At 38.6% G+C, this 24,728-nt stretch overlaps 2 protein-coding genes across 5 annotated transcripts; one reads left to right on the top strand and one right to left on the bottom strand.

Annotated features, from left to right (window-relative positions):
• Positions 1–109: 109 nt before the first annotated feature.
• Positions 110–4,974, top strand: LOC113117459 (profilin-4-like). 2 transcript variants are annotated; one of them, XM_026286147.1, is made up of 5 exons: positions 110–320; positions 442–576; positions 1,026–1,131; positions 1,209–1,349; positions 4,888–4,974. In XM_026286147.1, the coding sequence occupies exons 1-4, from the start codon at positions 207–209 to the stop codon at positions 1,235–1,237; spliced, it is 384 nt and encodes a 127-aa protein (XP_026141932.1). In that variant the 5' UTR covers positions 110–206; the 3' UTR covers positions 1,238–1,349; positions 4,888–4,974. The 2 variants fall into 2 exon arrangements, with proteins under 2 accessions (XP_026141932.1, XP_026141931.1); XM_026286146.1 differs by lacking the exon at positions 4,888–4,974 and adding an exon at positions 4,727–4,828.
• LOC113117458 (phosphatidate phosphatase LPIN1-like) lies at positions 2,322–18,837 on the bottom strand. Of its 3 annotated transcripts, none has more exons than XM_026286143.1 (22): positions 18,352–18,837; positions 14,788–14,988; positions 13,695–13,790; positions 11,605–11,906; positions 10,137–10,226; positions 9,407–9,505; positions 8,573–8,702; positions 8,203–8,488; positions 8,008–8,101; positions 7,737–7,918; positions 7,303–7,396; positions 7,094–7,163; positions 6,406–6,483; positions 6,198–6,290; positions 5,976–6,037; positions 4,913–5,051; positions 4,679–4,827; positions 4,507–4,593; positions 4,268–4,420; positions 4,057–4,171; positions 3,874–3,977; positions 2,322–3,410 (listed from the first exon to the last, which is right to left on the bottom strand). In XM_026286143.1, the coding sequence occupies exons 2-22, from the start codon at positions 14,977–14,979 to the stop codon at positions 3,251–3,253; spliced, it is 2,775 nt and encodes a 924-aa protein (XP_026141928.1). In that variant the 5' UTR covers positions 14,980–14,988; positions 18,352–18,837; the 3' UTR covers positions 2,322–3,250. The 3 variants fall into 3 exon arrangements, with proteins under 3 accessions (XP_026141928.1, XP_026141927.1, XP_026141930.1); XM_026286142.1 differs by having other exon boundaries at positions 18,361–18,835; XM_026286145.1 differs by lacking the exon at positions 6,406–6,483 and having other exon boundaries at positions 2,323–3,410; positions 18,361–18,833.
• Positions 18,838–24,728: the final 5,891 nt, after the last annotated feature.

Below are 24,728 nucleotides of genomic sequence, written 5' to 3'. Positions count from 1 at the left end.
TACAAATTAAATGTTTTATTAGTTGTAAGAGAACAAGTTTATATACAGTCATACGTCAATAGTCATGAATATTAATTAGGGCCCTGTTAATATTCATGAGTCGGGAGGTTGTTATGGGCGACAGCGTTCACCAACTTTGTTGTGAATGGACAACATGTATAATAAAAGTTTCAAACACTTTCTGAGGTTATGAGTTACATATAAATATGAACCCATTTCCAAAGTTATTAGAAGGCAGTCTCATCGACACAAAACATGTAGAGTCCGCAGCGATATTTGTGGCGAGAACTGGCGACGTAAGGGCAGCGTCCAACTTTACAGTAAGTTTACTGCATCTCTACATTCTGGCAGACAAACGTGTGTCATTGAAGGTTTTATCGATTATATTTGTTTACAACAGACATTTCCATTTAGATGAATCAGTTTACTCTCTTAAAACAGGTCTGTCCAGAACAAACTCGGACGTTTCTAGACGCATTCAAGCAGGTGAATGTAACGAGGCAGAGAGGACTCGACTTCAGGAGCAAACACTACACCTGTGTGCGTGCCGACAAACACTCCATATACACCAAATGTGTAGGTAACACACCAAATATACTCTTATATTTAATCAGACCTGCTCAAAAATGCGCATTCCGACATATAAACCCAGTCAATGTAACGTATATTAACGCACTTTCGTCCCGTTTTTTTTTTTTTTTTTTGTTCACATTGTACAAGTTTTTTAGTTACAAAACTGCTTCATCTTAAAAAAAAATGAATATGTATATATATTTTTTTCAAATTAATAATGCCAACAATGCCAATTTTTTTCCTCTCTAGACAGTAACAACACCAGTTTAAACATCTTTGGGAAGTAAAAAACAAAACAAAACAAAACTTTAATTCAAAAATAAAAACGGTGTCTGTATAAACTGGATATTTTCAATGACGAGATCAAACAAATGTAAACACATCATCAATATTTAATCATGTCATCACATAATACACTGATTTATTTATTTTTCTTTACTGTTTTTGTGTAGGAAGGACATGGCCTGATATTGGTGAGAACGGCACTGTATGTGATTGTTGCCACATATTCACAGAGCATGTATCCAAGTATCTGTGTCGAAGCAGTTGAGAAACTAGGTGGGCTCAAATTGTATCCACATTGTTCAAAATAAACTTTTCTGCTCAACTGTCTGATAATAATTTTTGTATTTTAGCCGAGTATCTGCGTGAAAAGGGAAACTGAAGCTCGTCGTGTAAGACCAGAAGAGGTGAAGAATCGATTCAGTGGGATTTTTAACACTATTGATGAGAAACTATGGACTGTACTCAATCTGTTTAGTAACAGTGACACCAAGGTAGGTTGTTTCAGTATGAAACAGATAAACAAGAAACATAAAAAGCATGTTTTTGCATTCATGTAATGGGATTTTAATTTACACATTGAGATTTAGCATCTTAAAATATACACACGACTGTAGTTTTACATCTCAACATTAAACATAACAAACTCAACTGCCACAACTTAGGCAACAAGATCTTTCACAGAAAGAATATAAAACTCCATAGAGACAGCAAACAGAATGAAAGCTATTGCAACTGAATGTTATTTGTGTTACCATTCATATAAACAGTGAACATGTTACACAGTCTTATATTATTCAGCTTTTTTGTTTAGAATAAGAAATCTCAATGAACTGAAGATGTTAAGTATTGTAAGTAAGAGCAGAAACAAATCTATAATGTTTAACCTGATCATTCACAGTGTTGAAGTTTGTAGCAGTCAACCAATTAGAGATCAGTACAATTTGCATTTTCATGTTGCACACATATTTTACTATATACTCTGTTTTTTCATTGCAGAACAATAATACGTTAAAATACACAGTTCTTTCAAATCAATCCCATAAGCCCATTTATCATTCATGCATCACATCAGTGCTTATTTAATGTGCTCCTTGATAACCATGGACCTAAGAATAAGCAAGAGCTTGTCCATTTACGTATCACGCAAAAACCTTATTAATTTACTAGAGACATATTTCAGAATACAGTAATTTCATAATACACAGTCCATTTCATCCTTTAATAAGATAGAAATAATACACACAATTGGGTAAAGGTGTTGGTAGAATATAAGGATTCTTTAAAAAATAAAAGAAAATTAACACAATAATAGTATGCACCATGAATCAGGAGATGTTATATACTTAATGATTGAAATAAGCACATAATTACATAATTCTCAGGTGTGTGTGTTTATGTATATATATATATATATATATATATATATATATATATATATATATATATATATATATATATATATATTATGAAAATAAGTAAGATTAAATATGACTTTGATATGAAAGAATTAATACAGGTAGGAAATGACCTGAGTGTTCTTTGCATTGTTGTTTGCTTTTGTTGAGTTTCTGTTTTTCTGCATGATTCAGATTTGCTGGTCAGAATTATCAACTTTACATCAAATACACACAAATAGTAAGGAATGCAATGTTATCACATAATAATAAGCATTTGGCAAAACGTAAAGTGTATATGTGGTAAAAAGGTCTTCAGGATGGACAATTAAGATCGATCCACTTGCGTTTGTTGTTTTGTTGTTAAGGAAATGGAGTGGCAAAATAATTTAGACTGACAGTAATATTTTTTTTTGTTTGTTATGAAAGGTCACTTTAAGTTTCAAAAGATTACCTTGAGTAAATTCTGTATCACCTGAGAAATACTAAACTGGCTTTATAACTACATCTGAGTTCATTTACTGTTTTTTTATTTTTTAGTTTGATGAAACTTTTACATTTCTCTCAGCATGTTTTTTTTTAAACAAATGCTCAAAAACTTTTTATACTATGTACTAAAATAACTGTTCCCTCATACATCCTTACAACCTTGGACAAAGCCATTAGACATTTTTTTAATAGCATAATGTAATTGTATTGTTGGTTATGAATAATGCTTTTGACACTTTAAAATAACTGTAACCTCATCAATAAACAAAAAAATTCCCTAATATGAGCTGTGTAATATGCTACCAGATTATTTCCAGTAAAACAAAATATTAGCACACACAGAAATGATAAATGTTTGTAAAAATGTCAAATAATTAAGGAACAGGAAGAGGGCGGCATACGGTCTGCAAAGTGCTAAGTTGCTTGTGCGTAGAGGAATATCTGTGGCAGTGCAGCGTCAGAGCTGAGTTTCTAGGGGATGCTATCTTTTTACAGAACTGTATGTCCTTTTAGCTGCTCTCGGCATGTTTATCCTGCTTGTCTACCTCTGGTAACTGATCTCTCCAGAAGGTGAACTGGCTGAAGGTGTCTGAACAGGGGAAGTCGGTGGTGTTCCCTCTTATCAGAAGAGGGAAGACATGATCCACAACCTCACATAGACGTCCGTAACTAAAACACACAAGAATATACAGATGAATTTCCTGACAGACTGACAAATTTCAAACTATCAGACACTACTAAATTACCTACTGTTAGATTCTAATGAGAATCATTGCTGATAATGTAATGGTATTATAAATATTTCAATGTGAAATGTCCAGATGCATTTAAATGAGACTTTAGAAGGAAATAGGGACTTAATTATTATACATAATAATTATAAATAATTTTAAAACAAAAAAATAGTAGTTTTTCTTTTAATTTTGGATAATGGAAATGACAAAAACAATCAAAAGTATACAAATGTCTGAATGCATTTAAATTAAAAATAAAAAAATGAGATAATTATAATATAAATGATGTACCAAACAAACAAAACAGGGTTAGTTTTATTACAATATATCTTTTTCTTTCTTTAACAATGAGACACAGACACGTTTTGATTCGAACCAGAACTGCTGCAGTCACTTACGATGATATGTTGGTCTTTGCATGTTCTTGGATGAGCTCTCCCTTAGGATTCACAGTGAATATTCTGTTCAAAGGCACTCCAACCTCTTTATATGAATAAACATCCTGGAGAGAAGAACATTCCTTAGAAATGTGTATATATCAGATGAAGGTAACGTTAGCAATTATTGCTCCTAGTACTTACTGTTTCTCTGTTTCCAAAAGCAGCATAGAAGGGTTCTGTGCTTGGATAGAACAGGTTTTTAATATCGGTCAGACATTCAATTTTAAACTTCTCTGGCTTCTTCTCAATGATCTCTCTGAAATTAAAAGAAAAGACATCAGTAACTTTTAATTAGGCATTCTCTCAGTTTTACATGTTATACAAATTATACATGTTTTGTGTGTGTTACAACCTGTGAAATGCAGATAACAGACTACTGGGACTAAGCAGCACAGGTCCCATGGGTAGCATGGTGCCTCGTTCATTAACCCAGTGCAGGTAACCCCGGGTCATATCAGCCATGCCAATCGCCCGAGCTGAACAGTACATAAACTTGTAGCCATTCCTGTTAGGCAAAGATAATTAGATATTTTAGACATTTTGAAAATGGGTCAAAAATCTTTTTGTTCACATGTGTGGTGTGGGACTCACTGGCTGACTTTGTGGTAGAGTCGGGCAATGCCCTGATGGGTCCAGTCTTTACCCAGAGTGGGTAAAATGTGTCCCAGGGTGTCAGACCTGAAGGAGATTTTGCTATTTAGACCGTACCTTTATCTGACAAGCCCATTACATTGCCACAGAAAGTTGCCTTGAGTAGTCTAACCTTGTGATGGTGCCATCGATATCTGAAATCACTATCTTGTCATCCCAGTTCCACAGATAGATGGTGCCCTCACAGCGGCAGGTGCCCTGATACTGGGTGGTGACGCTGAAGACCACATCATTGGGGCCATCTTTTAAGTGGAGACTGGCCTGTGAGGAATATGCTTGTAGCGTGGGTTTCCATAACCTATTCTGTGAATGGATTTACAGGCTTCATGGAAAATGAGACGCTTACTAGCTGTTCTGAGGACAAACGAAGTGTCTTCCTGTAGCAGTGGCCTCCAGTGCAGAGGAGAACCTCAGGCTGATTGCTCACAGGATTCTGTTTAGCACCTCCACTGTCATCTTCACTGGATGATGATTCATCTTTTAATCTATGAAAAATACCACCAGTAAAAATCTATACTCTATACATAATCTACATTCTCAGTCTTCTAAATTATGTTTTGTTTGATAAGAAACAAGATTGAGCTCATATTCTAAAATTGAGTTCCTATTCATGTTTTACGACTTTTTTTTTTTTTTTTTGTGGGGTGGGGGGGTGGGGCGTTAAATAAATGTGCAAATACCAATAATTTGATGAGAAATTGTATTAAAAACTCATGCGTGATTCATTCGAATACTCTCCTCCCTTACATTTTGTGTCTGAAAGGGAAATTCCTACAAATGCATATTCAATAAGGTTAGGCAAAAAAATAACTTTGTCCATGCATTTTCAGCACTAACTCTTCACTGCATGTTTTTAGTAAAACCTGACAGTACTATTTTAACACCAAAAGACAGGCCCTAAGTCTGTTGAATTCTAAAGACCTGAGAGATGATGTAAGATGTTAGTGTTAAGCTTAATTACATCTTTTGGATTGACTAAAGACAGATATGAATGTTCAGTGCAAATATTTGGTGCGATCAACATTATAATTTGAATGAACGCTATTAATGTGTCTTTACAGACTGATTTGCAAACTGTCAATGAAACAGTTTTTTATGGAGAGTCAAAAAAAATCTCTTTTCCAGTGCGCTGCGTATGAAACTGACAAACCAATAAGATTTGCGCTTATGATCACATGTCCAGAGCTGCTGCTGTTACACATACTTACGACTCGGTGGTGCTTACGAACAGACTTTTTTGCTAAGTGGAAAAATAGGCATAGAGGAATGTGGAAGCGACTCAGTTTCTACTCTTGTATTTGGTGTTATTTTTTATACAACTGTACTTCAGCTGAAATATGCTAAGAGGTACCCTTTAATCTATTAGGCAGAACAATGCTGTGTATTTCTAAATATGAAACATCAGGTACCTGCTCACAGATGCTGTTCTTATAGAATCCTCTCCACCTTCAATCTGGTCAGATGCTGATTCCTGTTGCAGTAGGAATGATAGTAACTCATTTGCATGTTTTTTTTTTTTTGCATATATAATATTTGCAAACCTGCCAAGTCAAAAAGACTTGTCATAAATCTGGTGTTGATTCACCCCCTTAATTCAATTCAATTTCCTTTATGCGATAATGCAACTATACCGATTTGGAGCTGTTGTTTCTGCCCCGCCATGAAAACCACCAGCGTCCTGCTTTCTTGGGCATCTTCTCCTTCATGATGTTCTCCACTGTGGCCTGGAGCAAACGCACAGAGCCCCTGATACTCAAAACTCAAAAACTAAATGACAGGATGACTGTGATTGAACGAACATGCAGCTAATAAAATCAACACAAATCCACAAAGACGTACAGGACTAGAGCCGAACACGCTAGGAAAACAGTATGTGAAGAAACCAAGAGCAGAGTAGACGTAACTCAGACAGGAATACTTGGGATGGGATGAGGGGAGATCAATTAAAAAGAAAAAAAAAAAAAGAAGAAGAAAAACAGGGAGGAGGGAAGAGACAAATTTAAATGCTCTGGAGTGCCATGAGAGCCGGGGTGTAATATACACAAGGACTTTAAAAAGCCATGAAACACTTGTAGACCACTTGAGAAGACAAACAATACAGAAACAAAACGGTATTTATTTTCTACCACTTTAATCATCATTTACCTATTTAAACTGTGCTATTCATTTGGTTAGTATTGAGGTAGTGCTGACATTTAAATAAAACCTAAATAAGCAAAGGTGTCCAAATTATTATAAATATTCAAAAGTGAGACATGTATAAATGTATTTGACAGAAAGTTATGTTTTCAAATAAACATGTTCTTTGTTGCACTGTAATCCACCTGCAGGGGGCGCATGAATCCAACCCTCAACTAATTTAGTTTAAGTCACTTACATATAGTACATGTACATCACTGGGCAATCAATGTTTGACTTTGATATTAACAAGCTTTAGTTAAACTACTATAAGGTTACATTGTCAGTGTTTGTTGAACGAATACCTAAAGACCTTTATGTATGTGTGTGTTGTTTATGCAGTCCTTACCATTGGCAAGGGCTTCTGGAAAACCTGCATGGCTAGTACGATAGGAGCGGCCGTGGTCCAATTATAATACCTTCGTGGAGAGAACAAAATGTGCGGAAATAATTGACAAATGTAATGAACCACGTAATTGTAAGTTTAGGTGTATTTTGAAAACATTTTGATGAATGACGTTATTTAAGTGCTTTTACGTGGCAGGATGTGTGACATACTTAGTGCCAATCTTTACGACCAGGTTGGGATCATCAATGATAGATGGATTATCTGCAAACTCCTGATAAGGTATTGCTCGTTCCTCAAATTCCTCTGTGAATGAAAGATTGTAAAAACTATTTACTCCCCTAGCTAATGAAATCTAGAAAAAAAACTGGATATTAATACAGAACATACAGAAAAACAGAACAGCCACAAAAAATTGTTCAAAGGTGGCAGTAATGACATTTTACATCAATTTTTTTTTTTTAAATACTTTAAAATATAAATCAGTTAAATTAACTGCAACAATATTTAACAATTTTACTGTTTTTACTGTTATCAAAATAAATTATCAAATAAATAAGCTTCTTTCTTTTAAAAACATAAAAAATATGACCATCCCCAGACTGTTTACTAGTAGTTTACAGTACATCACAACATGTTCTTTCACCTCTAGTGATCTCTCTGTTTTCTGTCAGTCCTCCACAAAGAGAGATGGCAATATGAGGCAAGTCTCCTAACTGGTCAGAAAAGCTGTCCACTCCACTGTCCATCCCACTGCTGCCTACTGATTGAGGGGACTGACTGGCACTTCTCGAATCTGCCCCGCCCCTCGAAGAAGTTGCTCCATCACTGAACAACACAAAATCATTCTGACAATTAAAAATCATTTAAAATACTCACATTACACCTGGATCATAAATGAACAAGTGAACATGTACCTCTTTGGAAAGTACAAGGCTGCCACCTCAGGCTCCAACTCTGTGATGTCATCCAGGTACACTCCATCTGATCCCAGGTGTCGGCTCCTTTTGTCTAGGAATCAATGTAGGATGGCATTATATGCTTCAGCCAAATACATTTTGCTTTTTAAGTTAATCATAAAAAGGCATTTTTAGAGCCTTAATGCTCTTTACCTTTTTTCTTGGATGGAGAGTCTGTCTTTCTAATGGCAAGAGCTCCAGGACTGTGCCGCCCCTCTTCTGGGTCTGTGATAAGATGGGCGGCTGCACTGATGGCCTCCACATCTACAGCAGCGGCAGATGTTACCTCTCCAACCCTGAGATCTTCCACATAGACATCACTGCTGTGAGCCTCCACCATCTCATCCCCAGAGATGGCTCTGAAGTGTGTGCTTTCAGATGGTGGGATTGATCTTGGGGTCACCACCATGGGCTCCAACATGGGCTGCAGGAATGACGGCTGTGGAAAGAGAAGATGTAAAGTTAGCCGCCTCACATTTGTTAAGTGGTTGTTGTTATGTGGCATGTCTTGTGATTATTGTACTTTGGCAGCATGAGGCAGCTCTCCCCACGTCCAAAGCATCTCAGGGTTGTCCGGTTTCCCTCCGCTCCTCTGACTGGACAGCAATTCGGAGTCACTCTTGGGTGTAGATGGCAAGGAGCCATTTGGGCTGCTGTAGGGAAAAATGACAGACATTTGAATTAACTGTAGATTTGTATTTATACAGCTGTTGTGAAATAAGCTAGGACCAATGCCTTCAACTTTTAATTCTTTGTCCTGCAAAACTAAATTCTATGCTTGACAAACAGGACAAAATCTTTCAATTGGACAAAACTCTAGAGAAATGTAGGGCTTTTTAATACAAGGGTCAATATCACCATAGAGTGCCTTTCAACCTTCAAAATACTCAAACATTTTGAATCAAATCATAAATAGTATACACTAAAGTACTATAGAAACATATTAGCTGAGCTCGCATCCACATCACATCACATCAAATTGAGTAATCTATTTTTTAACAAAATATTAATGATAATTTTTTTTATTCTATTATTTGACAATATTCTATTATCATTCAAATTTAATGAGCAGAGTGCATCCACATAGCAAAATAACACGCATCTTCTTACAAAAACCCAAAAAAAATCTAGAAAATGTTCAAATGTATCTAAAGAGCCCAGTAAAGCTTTTGTTATGAATATGAAAACTTAGCCTAATATAACACACCCTTTCAAAATTCATTTTTATGTTAATTTATCATGGTAAATGAGTTGTTAATTTGCAGGACACCAAAAGACACCCTACAGTGATATTGACCCACACGTTATGGCTTCGTTTCAAATTGAATTACTCTTCTATAGTGGCAGCAGTGGTTACCTGGGTGTGGACTGAAACATGGCTGTTTGTTGAGGGCAGGAAATGGACAATCCTGAATTGGTGCAAATGGGTAAGGTGCAGATCTTCTCCAATCCTTTGCTGTGGGTCAGAAAACAAAGATCTATTTTTCAAATGTCTATTAGTTTGAATGTCATACAATAATAAATAATATACAGTATAAGCATAATAGTCTGTTGTAAAATAAACACATCTGAATGTATTGGTATGTATTATGATATATAAGTTTAATCATCATATTGTAGCTGTAGGAACAGTTGCTGATGATGATCAATCAAATTGATAAAGCCTTCAGTCCGGTCTCGGTTACAGTCAGCAATACAGCATATACTGGGTTTATTGGTGTGAGAAACATTCCTGTTGGCCTGAATATTTATTTTACGTGTAATCAAATACAATATGATGCAGATGTACACGTTTTTGGATTTGGATTTCACTTCACAGACATCTTACTGTCTTTGCACTGAATTGTTGGCACTGTAGTTTTTCGTTTAGATTAATTCAACTGACAGGCACAAATACAATTCTGTTTTTTTTTCTTTTAAATGTAAACAAGAACTAGTAGTCGTGGTACATTGTTGTCTCTTTTGCTATGTATTATATACATGGTGTGTTCATTCTCTTTGTTGCAATTTTGCAACTTTATATATTGCAATTGTGTCTTTGTTTTTCATAATGAATGGCTGAAAGTAGGGAGTCTTAAGTGGCATACCTTTGAACAGCAGTCCAGCTCCTTTCATACTGTGTGTATGTGCTGCTAGTTCCTTTCACCCGCTCAGCAAATAGTTCATGAGACATGGCTCTGAAAACACATACAGTATATGCAAACATATAAGTAAGTGTATATATACAGTATCTGCAAAAGTTAAGAGTAAGACATTGTTTACATTTGTAGTACATTTTTACTTCATGCGTATAGATATAGCCAGTGATAATCTGCAGTGCTTGTCATCAACAGGCTCATTCTTCCATGAAGACAGAGAGCATTGTGGGGTTTCTAAAGAGCTGAATTCAAACTGCCGCTTTGCCGAACAACACATTCTTGAGTTCAGATTCATTCCCAGCTGACTGTTTTGTCAGTGGCCTTTACAGTCACTTTTTTCATTTATTACTGGTACCTGGGAAACAGATTATTGGTAATGCAAAGCATGTAGTGCACTAAAAGTTTGACCTTTTAACTTGCTAATACAGATTGAACAGATAAAATACATAACTTGTCGTCCCCTGGGAGTGAAAGAAGGGAAAAGGATGTTTATGTCGTTAAACTGGTTTATATTGCAAATAATTTATTTTCTTAGATATGTGGGGGTAATGCTAGATTGCCCAACATTACAAAGGACTCCCATCGAGCTGGAGCCAGAATTGGCATGGTTTCATGTATTTCGTGGAAAAACATTGGAGGAGCTGTTTGAGCCACTTGTTTACTTCAGCAATAGGACTGGCAACCTCTTTTTCTCCACTTAGCCCACCTCCCTCTCTCCACTGGAGAGCTTATTCGAGGAGTGAACAAACAGACAGCCCACATCACAATACCACTGCAACTGGATTCATTCCAGCAAACTTGCAGCAAAATAATTATGCCACTGCAATCACACAATTGGCAGTGTTTTCAAATGGGTTATGAGAAAGAGGATCTCTCTGCATTATCAGAACCATCTGCTCTGTCCTAAATTCTGTATGCTCTCTATGCTCTATGCAGGAAATAAGATAAGCTTCACAGCTCCTGCCAAGTTGAGCCCGCAGAAAAGTGGGATTTAGATTCCGTGTGAGATCTTGGCAAGACCACTATCCCCATTTACCCACATACAATGAAAGTGAATGGTGACCCCGGGGCTGTCATACTTCAAAAAACACCATTCATCTCAGCACTCAAAACTCATTTATGTTCTCACATACATTAAAAAAATCCCAAAAATGTCAATTATACATTAATTATATTACATGTCTCAAATCCATTTGCAATGTGCTAAATTAGAACGTGCAAGGCCATATGGTCTACTATGGTCTATAGTTTTAATTTTTATTTTTGATGTTTGGCAGCCCCTGGTATGCAAAAAGAATGGCATGGATGCTTTTTGTATTTCAAAAAAACTCATACAGGTTTGGAATGACATGAATGTCATTTGGAATATTATTTATCAGAATAAAGACTTTCTCTATATCTTCAGTTTTTTTCTGACCTGCTTCCTGTAGTCTCTGTGTCATCATCAGAACTCATATCAATGGGAAACATGTCTTCATCTTCCGAAAAGTCTCCATTGTCCTCTCGCTTCATGCTGTCTACTTGAGATTTTCTCCTCCTCTTCCTTCGCTTCTTCATTATTGAACTGTCACAAGGGGACTGCATGGATCCCAGGGTTTGAATGGAGGTTTCGTTTCCAGAGTCAGACAGACGTGATGTGCCTTTTCCAACTTGGGCCTCCATTAAGGCAGAGCCCTCTGAAATTATGGGCGATGTAGCCAAGTGGGACGGCACCATCTCCTGTAGGGAGAGTAATAATAGTCCTAAATGTGGAGGAAAACATCTGTATATCTGCAAACACAACCATTCACTCATATAACCACAAATGTAGACCGTAGCCATAGATTTGGTTTGACTTTCCACTTAAATCCCAGAAGCACAACACTGTGACCCTAATGCCTTGTGATAGATCACTACATCTTAAATTAGAAACAAACTCATGCACGTGCACAGTTTTGAACTGTCTCAAAGTCATGGTTTCATGAGACATAAGTGCATGGCTGACCATTAATATATGATAGTATAATGTTCAGTTGTTTATGTCACTCAATAGCCCTTGAGAACCAGACAACCAGCTCATACATCAGTTATCACTTCCATTCAAACAGACAGAGCATTATTAACTCTAGCTCTGCCAAACATCATCACCACAACATATACGCTGATTATAGTCAACAGCAGGAACCATAACAATAACTAATACAGGAAACCAGTGTTCTGGAGCACTTTCACTTTCTTTAAAGTAGGACAGGTTAAAGTTAGTTAATTATTTGCACCCCAAACTAATGCCATTGGTTGAGGTTGGCAGAGGGTCAAATCCAAGTCTGAATGGCTAATATAGATTATTTTCTACCCTTTATAAATTCTTTGGCTGCCAGCCTGCCACAGAGAAAAATGTGATTTATCAGGATACCTATTTAAGTAATATATGTTATCTGACAATTTGTGTATGGTATTACAAAAAAACAACAAAAAAAAAACAAATCCCTTTCAGGAGCTTTAATCCCAAATTCACTGGACTTCAGTGAAATAGATAAAACATACAAATCTTAGCCTTAGCAGTAACTGTCACATTACATGAATGCCGTACACTTTGGTTTCCCATTGCTTTTTACTATAAGATACAATATGCTAATATATGCATGAAACTAATATAGGTTTAAATATTAGCTTTTTTTTATTTTATACAATTTAATTTCAATACATACCTTTCAATACAAGTGCAATTACATCAGCATAAGATCCTAAAATGCTACACCAGAGATTCAATGTATTCAGTGTCCTTCTCTAGAACTGTTACACTTATATTCATAACAGAATATCATATTAACATAAATTATGGTTTTCAAGTTTCTCTGGTGAATGCAATCCAGTGATAGCTCTCTGTTTGCTACTATTTAGTCAAATGAAGCAAAAACATCTAAAACGGTTCAGACAAATAGACAGGGATTCTGCTGGAATTAATAATAACACAATTTAGTGAGCAACACAATAACACAAGGCAAATGTTGAGGGATCACAGGAAAAGGGTAACCATTCTAAACGCAGTGTACCTCAGCAGATATTCATCTAAGGCATCTGTGCCTGTGATGAGCAAGAAACCATCTGTGGTCAGAAAGTAATGAGGAAGTTTGAAAGACTAAGCCATGAGGATAACCGACATACACGGACAGAGCTTTTCTTATCTTAGCTGTCGGACAGTATTCAGGGCTTTTCTCTGGTACATTACGTTGCCCTTTAAATTGTCTGGCTTTTGCTTCCAAGCTTGGGAAGCATAAAGATGGTGCCTTTGCAGACAGAACAACAGTGCCCTTGGCTCAAAAAGTCTGTTCTAGAGCAAAGTTTGCAAGCTCGGGTAACAGAATGCATGCAGCTGGATTGTTTCCAGTAAACAAGTTCAGATTTCAAGCTATACTCATGATAAGACTTGCATACCTCGTGTTACATTTCTCAGTGCACAATAATTCTTGGCTGCAGTAAAAGCAGTGCGCCATGATTTATTGTTTGGTACAGGACGCCGGTACTCACCTCATCACTTTCTGTTTCTTTGACAAAGAATGCCTCTCCATTTTGACCTAGTTTCATCTGTAAGCTGACCGGCTCCCCATTTATCTCAATGTCAACCTGAGGAGAAAGGGAACATGGAATGCTGTCACTATAATAAAGGCAACTTACAACAGTAAGCCATGTGCAACACAAGGCCAGTGACAATGCTAATTTTATCCCATCTTCAAACAACAACTTCAACTATCCTCGGAACACAAGTTATGTTTTATATATATATATATATATAATCCTTTTTTTTCCCTTCTTTTAAAGTCCACACAATCTATATTTGTTTTACACATCAAAAAGTACAAAAAGACATTGTAAAAGTAATCCATTTGAACAGATTTAATTTAGGCTTTTATTCACATTTAAACATTGATCACTGCACATAAATAGAGGACTTTAAACATGGTTAACGGAAGCCTAAACGGAAACTGGACTTGGTTGATGCAAGATAAAAACCCTAATTGAGCATGTTTACATGCATACCAATGGGCTGATATAACTACCAACAATCAGTTTATTGCATTAATCTGATTTACTGGTTTGCATCAACATCAATAACCTCGTAATAAAAGTAAACATTGTTTACAAAAGTTTGGCTTATGGTTACTTCCATGTAATTATTCATATTATTATAATAGTAAGTACATGTAATGTGTAACAAGGACAACTTAAAATAATTTTAACTTTTTTGAATCAAGAAAAATTGGATGGTCCACAGCAGGTGGATGCAGGTTAAGGTGTTTATATGCTGGACAAAATGGGTAAATATACAACTGTGTCAAGTTTATGACCTTATGCCACCAGTTTGCCATATTTACGTGACCACATGCTTTGACCACAAACATAATTGGTTTAAGAACGTGAATGTAAAAACACTCATTGGACTTGCAGAAGCTTGAATATGCTTGTGTGACACATGACCTCAAAAGTAAAAAATTAAAGAATATAATTTTTGGGAGGTCAAAAACCCTTTAACACACAAGATGAATCAGTGAAATGGTAAGCTGCAAAAGTATGGAAAATCTCATATGCTGCCACCCTAAAGCATGTCTGTGTTAGTGCTTACCACTTTCTCCCGGGAGCGCAGAACTCCCATCTTGCCGAAACGGACGTGAAAAGGCGAGCACTGCAGAGTGCCGTCGGGCTGACGCACCACAATAACATCGATACAGCCGGACAGGGTGGCGGGGTTAAGGCCTCTGTACAGCTCCTTCACCTGCACAAAAACCTGACCGGCTAGCTGGCCCACGTAGTTCATAGTCTGAATCTGAAATAGAGAGAAGGCAAACACAAAACTATTCAAGTCAAAACCTTAAAATAATCCTACAAATTTCCCTTATTGTTTTATTGTTACAATTAGAATGTTCTGTGCTGCTTTTTCATATGTAATTTTTTTCTGTTAATACTTTTTTTATCATTAAAACAAGCTGTATATTTCTCTGTCAACTTCAGCACTACAATTAATAACTGTTTGTGTGAAAGTGCACAGGTCTGTAAAGTGTGTAAAGACAAATGTGATTTCGATGAGCCATTTGTGTGTGTTTAGTGAGCATGATCAAGCTCAACATCTCTATAATAAACACTTTTCTAGGATTGTGCAAAATATTGCAGTTGCAAGCCTAACCGTTAAGAAAAAACCTGTAGGGTGAACTAGTTCTTATAAAAACATGCAGTCTTGCTCAACTCAAGCCCAGATTTCTTTGGCAATTTAGGTGAAAGGTAAATGATCATAGAACCCCTTAAGACAGCACACAGAAGATACAATGACGTTGCTCAAAAAAGGATTACAAGTGGTGTTCCTCAAGCATTGCCAAGGATTTAATAATGCCTGGTTATTAAACCCAACCCAGAAAACTACTGTCTTTCTGTAGTGCACAGCACGTAATGTTTAAAGTAATTAGCTAATTGCAAGTGTCTGCAATTTAAAAAAAAAATAGTGTGCACTATTACAATATGCAAGTTAGGGCTTGCGTATTTCCGACAAGGCAGAGCAAGTTGGCATTATAAAGGGAAGGAAAGAAAGAAAATGTATTTTGTATGCTTGAAGAGCTCCCGCACTTTTTGAACAATTAATTTAATGACTTGCCCAATGACCCCTCCAGCTGTTCATGATTACTAAAAGGATTTATTTAGAATTAGATTTCTGGCCGGATTTGCATTTGTTCGTCAAGTGCCAATTTTCTGAATTAACAGAATTAAACATTTACGTTAAGTTCTGTACAAATGACCCTCAACGGACCGACTGAAGCTGCCTGTGGTCAAACATTTCAAGCCAAAGATATATATTCTGTATATTAATTACAGACTTTGCCTGGAAATCACAGTTTTAAAATTCACTAATCTTTTTAGGATTTCCCTGACTGGAAAGTCTGGCTTTTAGAAAAACCTGACAATCTTATTAGCCCAAATAATTTGCCCCCTAAATTCAACCCTGAGATTGTGTAAAAACCTTCATTGTTCATACGCGACAGAATTAAACTGCACATTTACACAAATACACAGTCACATGGGACTAACATGGCTCCAATAGTTCTGCTGTTAGATACTGGTGCCAATAATAGCACAAGCATCCAAATGTACAGTGCATCTATGATGTTTGATCTCAGGCACGTGCACAGGTAGGGCTCAACCTGTGCAGAGCACATGCCCTTTTTGCCCTTACACTCCGAAGTGCCCTTTTTTTGGTGGTGTTTTTTTTTTTAACGTGTTTTTTTACGCCTTTACGTCTGTCTGTCTGTTTTACAAATATTTAGCAAATGAAAGTTCTTAAAACGAGCTTGTGTAAATCTTATTCGATCCTCAAGCTGTCAGTAAGCTGATAACTCCGCCCCCTCTATATTCATTGAATCAACTGAAGTTCCACATCAGCCGCACTGTAGACAACAGCTGAGCTAAACAAAGTTTTGCGAAGGGTAAATAAATATCTTGTTGTTTGAATAAGTACTACTAAACACTATGTCTATAAAGGCTCATATTTTATTTATTTGATGTCTGACTGACTCACTGACTGAGACATGTGGGACGTCGCCTGAGAGACAGGGCTAGCATTTGCCATCTAGTCATAGCCAACACTTAAATAGCCTGTGCATACAGTTGCATTTCATCTTTAATAAAATGCTATTTTGGCCAAATGCATTTTACCACAGGAAAAACTGAGCGCTCCGTCTATATAGCTACAAAAACTAATTTGTAACCTAGAAGAAAATGTAATGTGATCCCCGCAGCGTCAGGCGCCGTCGCCGTTTTAATGACGGACAGAAAAACAATAACATTTGCACACATTCGCTGGTCAAAACCGATATATTGATAAGTAATACAACAACATATAATTTGTTTTTACCATCGGAAAATCATAACAGGTGCGCCCCCGCGCTGTTTCGTACTGGAACTTACACAAAGCGACGAGTGATCCTCGTCACCTGATAATAAATTTCTTTTTGGATTTATGATTGCTGATACACTTAATTTATTAACATTTAGGCTAATCATGTTATGGTATACTCTCCGCTCGTCCTCACATGTATAAAATGTTGTAAAACATTGTTTTACTACAGTAATTTAGTAGTAACAAAAAAAAAATTAAAAATTACAGAAGATCACTGAAATCTTTATATTTTATCATGCAGAATGTAATTCATGATTCATTCCAAGGCTTCATTTATTTGATCCAAAATACAGCAAAATCAGTAATATTGTGTAATATTTTTACAATTTTAAATAACTGTTTTCTATTTGAATATTTTAAAATGTAATTTATTTTTGTGATCAAAGCTGAATTTTCAGCATCATTACTCCAGTTCATCCAGTTCAGTACTCTTCAGTGTCACATGATCCTTCAGAAATGCTTTTCACTGCAACTGTACTTTTCACACTATTTTTATTTATTTTTTCATTGCTGGCTTATTTTAGGGGAAAGTGTAGTGAATAAGAGACCTTCAAGAGACCAACATCCCTGGTCCACCACAGTATCAAATTTTTGCCAGATACATGGCTCACAGAAGGTTGCTGTTGTATTAGGTTTAAAGAAGCCCTTAAAACCCTGTTTATCTATATTATCTAATTATCTAATACTATTATTATGGTTGTTATTAATCGTGAATAAATCTAAAGCTTTTGAGACTATTATTTTGTGTTATTGAATTTGTCATGAAGATGTGACCATTTCTTCCTTTTATGCAGGCTTACTAAATAATCTTGATATAAAAATGGGGGGGGGGGGGTGCCCTTTTTCAGTTTCAGCACATGCCCCTCAAAAGGTCTGTGCACGGCCCTGTTTGATCTGACACTAGAGCTACAGGACAACTACTGCATAACTACCTAATCACAAACACTTTAAGACTCATTTCAACTGATTAAAACAGAATATCATCCAAAGAACAAGGAGGTCAATGCTAAGGTCATTAAAAAGAAAAAAAGCAATAATGATGCATATATATATATATATATATATATATATATAATTGCACGACGGACCCTTACTGTCACATACCCAATGAATGTAAACAATCATTCGCTGTGCTATAAAAACAGAAGCCCTTCACAGTTAACCCAAACAAGTGCATGCATTTACTTTTGCAAATGATTATACAAAGGATGGAAATGAGAGGCCAGGGATGGATGAAATACATACTGTACATACGTTGGATGCGGCAGAGGCGTTAAGATGTCACAGCCATTCAAAAGTACTCAGCGGATCCTCGGACGCGGCTGAACCCGGTTGATGCTCGCTGTTCTTCGCTCATGTATTTTGTCTGGTCACTGACTGTCTGTGTTGGTGTTGTATTTAAAGCAGGGTGGAAACTGTTTGCAGTGAGTAGCAGTCCGTGCCTCTGCAGCTGACATCACAGTTAACCCTTTGCACCCATCTACATTAGCTACGCGACGCGACAAATAGCTATAAACCCCCATTTACAGTCAATGAAGCTGCCTAGTGCCTACTGTATCCGCGCGACGCGTCTTTCAAGGTTGGGTTTGGAGTCATGACGTTGCCACACAGTGGACCAATCAAACACTTTGTTGATGCGATGCGACGCGACAAGAACGCTAGCGTTGGCTATTCGACACCGCAAACGTGTCAACATTACCTGTGCACTCAAGTTTTTTTTTTTTTAAGCAGTTAACGTTTATTCGAGGCTATTTTTGTTCACTGTTGTGGTTGCGTTTTAAATAGGCAATGTTTAAATCATCGACTGAAATCCTCATTTATCTGTCTAATTTGTATTTAATTATAATTCCTTGCTGAATATGGCATTGCGGTGGTGAAATATGCTGACCATGCATTACATTTAATGCACGCATTTAATGGATTTTACACGCCCAATTTTGGTCACGTGGCAGGAAAGCAGCAGCAGCTGAACTGGCATTCATCTGTTTACAAAAGCATGAGCATTTGTGTCTGTGACTGTAATCATAGAAGGAGATACGTGGGTGCTTGAGTGGTGGTTTACTGATTTTTATTCCACCACCATTGCAAGCTGTCAAAATTGACATGTTTTGCTTGTATTTAATGGCTCATACAGCTTGTTCATAATTGCATATGGGGACAAAAAGAAAAACTGCACAGAGAAACTGTTACGAAATAGTGTGGATGTTGGTTTAGATCCTGTACATGCCACTAAAATCATACTTTCTTCTCATTCTGATATAGCAGTTATTGTGTAGTGTAATGTACCGTGGTAACCCAGGTGTCATTTGAGAGGAATTTCAGACCTTGTGTTTGTTTGAATGGTTCAGAGGACAATGTGTGTGTGTTTAAACTGCTGGAACTGCTGTCTTTCTCTGAAAAGGGTTACTTAAGAAATCAAAGTCACGTGTATATGCATGAGTGTATGTTTCTGTGAAGTGCTATTCAGGCAATAAACAACCTAAGAGAGTTTGGTCATGTTAAAGCAAAGCCTGCCCAGCTATCCGATTGCACAGCGTACTCTCAGCATGCACTATCTATTTCATCATGATCTGTTGAATTCTCCACAGGATACACCAGAACTCTAGAGTATATTCCAGATACACTGGTGGGGTCTGTAGGAATCAGAAAATGTGATTTAAAGAGTCTGGGGTCGTGGAGGAGACTACCAATGCTTTATGCTAATAAACACATTAATGTTAACTAATATTAACATACTTCATGCTGTATCTTGATTAGTTTAGCTGTCTCTTGTCAGTCATAACAAGACTTTGTACATAAATAGATCAAATATTCAAAATGATTCAAATGATCAAATTCATTTAGCTTAATTATTATCTTATCTTCCTTTAAGCCTGCCCATATGATTCTTTACAGTGCAGTCTATAAGCTTATAGCACATGACTGATTGTGAGAATACATTCCCAAGAAAACTAGTGAATGCATTCCTGTGGAGGAAGGGGGAGTTGACTGGGTTGGACTATCTCCACCAATCAGAGCCAGAGGGGTCTATGACACAAGGCATGTGGGGTCATGTGTTGACTAAACTGCTGACATTACTATTGTAGGAGGGAAGATTGACACTGAGACTCTTCGGTGAATTGGGGCCTGTTTTTCTGCATCGCTTCATTGTATTCCTGACATCCCAGAGCAGTACAGCATGTACTACAGGCAGTAGTTAGTATGATGGATTGGGTTGTAAACAAGTGGTGAAAGTATGTTTGAGAGCATAACATATGACGATGCACCACAGACTGTGTGAACATTTACAAACAATTTAATAATAATAATAAGGATTACGCCTATAACCGGATTTAAAAAATCTGTCAAATGAAATAAAAATGGTATGATGATTAATTTAATTAATCAATTAATTAAATGTATCATTATTTGCTAAAAAAAAAAAGATTATTTACAAGACTCTCTAAATTTGATTGCAGACTCTCAAAAATCAAAAGTGTGAATTCAAACCTGAATTTCTCAGATGGTAGTAAAAGTAATTAGTACATTTTTATTTATAATTTGATTTATACATGTACATTTTTTAAATATATATATATATATATAAACTTTTATATTTTTAGCAATTAAAGACACTAAATAAACACTTTATATTAGCAGGCCTAATTAAATTAAATTATATACTGATAATAATATAAAATAATGTCACACCCAGGGGCGGCTATGCTTTGACTAAGCCACACCCCTTCTCAACTTCCACCTCGAGGAGGTCCCCAAAGCCAACCCAATGGCCAAACAACACGAGAACAAGTAAGTGATAAAACAATCTTTATTTAAATATTTAAAAATAGCTTGGGGAATATGGAAAGGGCAATTAAAACTAAACTCTGACTCGGCCCTCCAGATGGGCTATGGCCGGGAAAGGGTCAGGGAGCAAGGGGGCCACGGGGATCCGGGGCGTGGGACTCGGGGCCCGGCCAGAGTCTTAGGTATCCGTAGCGCCCTCCTTCTTCCTCCTCTTCGCTGAATACAACTCACGGTAAGTACTGGTTCACACAGTTCGTTCTCGGGGTGCTCACTCTCTTTCTCTTCCTCCACAGGCAACGGCTGGGACGCAAAGGCACAGTTAATTCGGCTTGGTTTTGCTCTCACCTCTTCGCTGATTGCAGCTCACAGTAAGTACTGGTTCACACAGTTCGTTCCTTGGGTGCTCACTCGCTTTCTCTTTCTCCACAGGCAGCGGCGTAAGTACAGGTTTCCTCGGTCTCTCCTCATGTTACCCACTCTCTCTCCTTTTCTCTCCACAGGTATCAACTTGGGCACAATAGCACAGTTAGTCTGCTTTGAATGGCTCTCACCTCTGGGCTGGACACAGCGTACTGTAAGTACAGGTTTCGCTCTATTTCTCCTCGCGTTATCCACTCTCTCTCCTCCTCTCTACAGGTATCAACTTGGACACAAAACACAGTTACTCTGCTTTGGATGGCGTTCACCTCTGGGTTGGACACAACGTACTGTAAGTACAGGGTTCGCTCTATTCCTCCTCGTGTTATTCACTCTCTCTCCTTTTCTCTCCACAGGTATCAACTTGGGCACAATAGCACAGTTAGTTTGCTTTGAATGACTCTCACCTCTGGGCTGAGCACGGCGTACTGTAAGTACAGGTTTCCTCTGTTTCTCCTTGAGAGGACGTCCGCGTTCGTGTGTTCACGCCCTGGTCGGTACTGTAGTTGATAGTCAAAGTTGGCCAGTTGGGCCACCCACCGCTGCTCCACGGCTCCCAGCTTCGCCGTCTGTAAGTGTACTAATGGGTTATTGTCTGTAATGATCGTCACCTTGGCACCCCAGAGGTAGTCTTTAAATTTCTCACTTAGGGCCCACTTCAATGCCAGCAGCTCCAATTTGAAAGAACTATAGTTCGCATCGTTCCTCTCGGCTGGGTGGAGGCTCCGGCTGGCGTACGCGATGACCCTCTCGACTCCGTCCTGCCGTTGAGCCAACACCGCTCCCAGCCCGAGATTGCTGGCATCTGTATACAGAAGGAATGGTTTTGTGAAATCTGCGTATGCCAAGATAGGGGCCTGTAGCAGCTCCTGCTTCAATGTCTGGAACGCCGACTCACAATTTGCATCCCAGTCTACGTTGGGCGACCCCCGGCCCCGGTTACGACCTGTGCCAACCAGCAACTGATTAAGGGGTTTAGCAATTTTTGAAAAGTCCTTTATGAAACGCCTATAGTATCCCACAAATCCTAAAAAGGATCGCACTTGCCTCACTGTCCTCGGGGGCTTCCAGTCTTTCACGGCCGATACCTTTCCAGGATCTACGGACACTCCAGCCGCACTGACCACGTGGCCCAAAAAGTTGACTTCTCTCCGTAGTAAGTGACACTTATTGGGCTGTAGTTTCAATCCGTACTTCTCCATGGCCCGAAAGACTTCCTCGAGGTGCCTCAGGTGTGAATCAAAATCTGGGGAGTAGACAATCACATCATCCAGGTAAACTAATACTGACTCCATTAACTGACCTCCCAAGCACCGCTGCATCAGCCGCTGGAAGGTGGCCGGAGCGTTACAGAGCCCGAAAGGCATCCGGTCCCATTCAAATAGTCCAAACGGGGTTGTAAAGGCAGTCTTCTCCCGGTCTGCTTCGGCCACCTGCACCTGCCAGTAGCCACTGGCCAAATCTAGGGTAGAGTACCATGCCGACTGCGTGAGGCTGGCAAGCGAATCTTCGATCCGCGGCAAAGGGAAAGCGTCTTTCTTAGTCACGAGGTTCAGCTTACGGTAGTCCACGCAGAATCTCCAAGCCCCCGTCTTCTTTTGCACCAGCACTATGGGGGCCGCCCACGGGCTGCTGCTTTCCCTGACAACTCCTTGCTTCAGCATGCCTTGCAGGAGTGTACGTACCTCGGTATACAAAGTGGGCGGAATTGGGCGATACCTCTCCCGGCTGGGCCCTGCATCCCCGGTAGGTATATGATGTTGTACCACCTGGGTGCATCCGTAGTCTTCATCGTGGGTGGCGAACACATGCTGCCATCTCCGAAGGAGGGCCTGTAACTTCTGTGTCTGTGCTTGTTCTAAATCCTCCCCTTGTAATGACTCACCCGCCAGGTGGCTCGGCACACTCCTCTCCATACCACCCCATGGGGTGTCTACTTGTGTCAGGGCCACCTCGATGACAGTGGGGCACACCTGACGAAAACTAATATCCCTCTCTTCCCTTACATGGTGGGGTGTAACCGTTGTCAGAGGGGCTAATCGTTGGTGCCGATGTAGTTGCACCGCGTATGGGTGTACATTCCGTATCCTCACGGGGACTCTCCCCCGCCGGACCGTCGCTAGTCCTCGTGCCACTTCCACTTGTGGACAATCCACATGGGGCTCCACCAGCACCCACTCTTCTGGGCCCGCTCTTCGGGGCGGTACTCGCGCCCACACAACAGCCTCACTTTTTGCGGGGACAGACAAAGCAAAACGACACATCACTCTTCTGGGTAACACGAGGAGAGACCGAGGAAACCTGTACTTACGCCGCTGCCTGTGGAGAAAGAGAAAGCGAGTGAGCACCCAAGGAACGAACTGTGTGAACCAGTACTTACTGTGAGCTGCAATCAGCGAAGAGGTGAGAGCAAAACCAAGCCGAATTAACTGTGCCTTTGCGTCCCAGCCGTTGCCTGTGGAGGAAGAGAAAGAGAGTGAGCACCCCGAGAACGAACTGTGTGAACCAGTACTTACCGTGAGTTGTATTCAGCGAAGAGGAGGAAGAAGGAGGGAGCTACGGATACCTAAGACTCTGGCCGGGCCCCGAGTCCCACGCCCCGGATCCCCGTGGCCCCCTTGCTCCCTGACCCTTTCCCGGCCATAGCCCATCTGGAGGGCCGAGTCAGAGTTTAGTTTTAATTGCCCTTTCCCTATTCCCCAAGCTATTTTTAAATATTTAAATAAAGATTGTTTTATCACTTACTTGTTCTCGTGTTGTTTGGCCATTGGGTTGGCTTTGGGGACCTCCTCGAGGTGGAAGTTGAGAAGGGGTGTGGCTTAGTCAAAGCATAGCCGCCCCTGGGTGTGACAATAATACTTTTTTCTTTAATTCCCCAAAACAATTTCAAGGCCCCCAGCCCATTTTATTAACTTTTTATTTTCTAAACTTATTATATTCTATGGACATTTTTAGACAATCCCATGAATTTATAAGTTATTATATAGTATAAGGGGTGAAAATGCTCCATATTTTACAATTTGGCATAACAAGAAAAATATTAATTTTACTTTTCCAGGTCTCCAAATCACTTTTTATCATCTTTAAAAACTTTATTTATTCATTCATTTATTTATTTGTTTTTATAAGTCCTTGGTTGAGAACCACGGGACTTAAGAACCTTGCAGGAACACAATGAAAGAACATGAGGGGAGATATTGAGACTATATTGTACCCTCTTGTCTTTTCTGAACCACACCACTCAGACTCAGTTTGCAAAAGTGGTATCCGAAGAACAGGCTTGGCTGGAATATCATGCTGATGTCTGTTTATTATCAATCAAGCTAAAGACCCTGTTCTCAACAAACAGCAAAACAGTTTCCCTGGTCTCAGCACAAGCAGGCTCTCTCTTTACATCAGTTATTTTAGCCTTGACGTAG

Source organism: Carassius auratus, chromosome 17, assembly GCF_003368295.1.
Source record: "Carassius auratus strain Wakin chromosome 17, ASM336829v1, whole genome shotgun sequence".
NCBI lineage: Eukaryota > Metazoa > Chordata > Actinopteri > Cypriniformes > Cyprinidae > Carassius > Carassius auratus.
The sequence above is the reverse complement of the archived record's forward strand: the minus strand, read 5'-3'. Positions and strand labels throughout refer to the sequence as shown.

Coding starts and splice junctions, on each gene's coding strand:
- LOC113117459 (XM_026286147.1), top strand. CDS start 207: ATGAACCCATTTCCAAAGTTATTAGAAGGCAGTCTCATCGACACAAAA. Junction 321..441: donor GGGCAGCGTCCAACTTTACA/GTAAGTTTACTG, acceptor CTCTTAAAACAG/GTCTGTCCAGAACAAACTCG. Junction 577..1,025: donor ACTCCATATACACCAAATGT/GTAGGTAACACA, acceptor GTTTTTGTGTAG/GAAGGACATGGCCTGATATT.
- LOC113117458 (XM_026286143.1), bottom strand. CDS start 14,979: ATGAACTACGTGGGCCAGCTAGCCGGTCAGGTTTTTGTGCAGGTGAAG. Junction 6,484..7,093: donor TCCAGAAGCCCTTGCCAATG/GTAAGGACTGCA, acceptor TCCCATCCCAAG/TATTCCTGTCTGAGTTACGT. Junction 3,411..3,873: donor GCAAAGACCAACATATCATC/GTAAGTGACTGC, acceptor TGTGTGTTTTAG/TTACGGACGTCTATGTGAGG.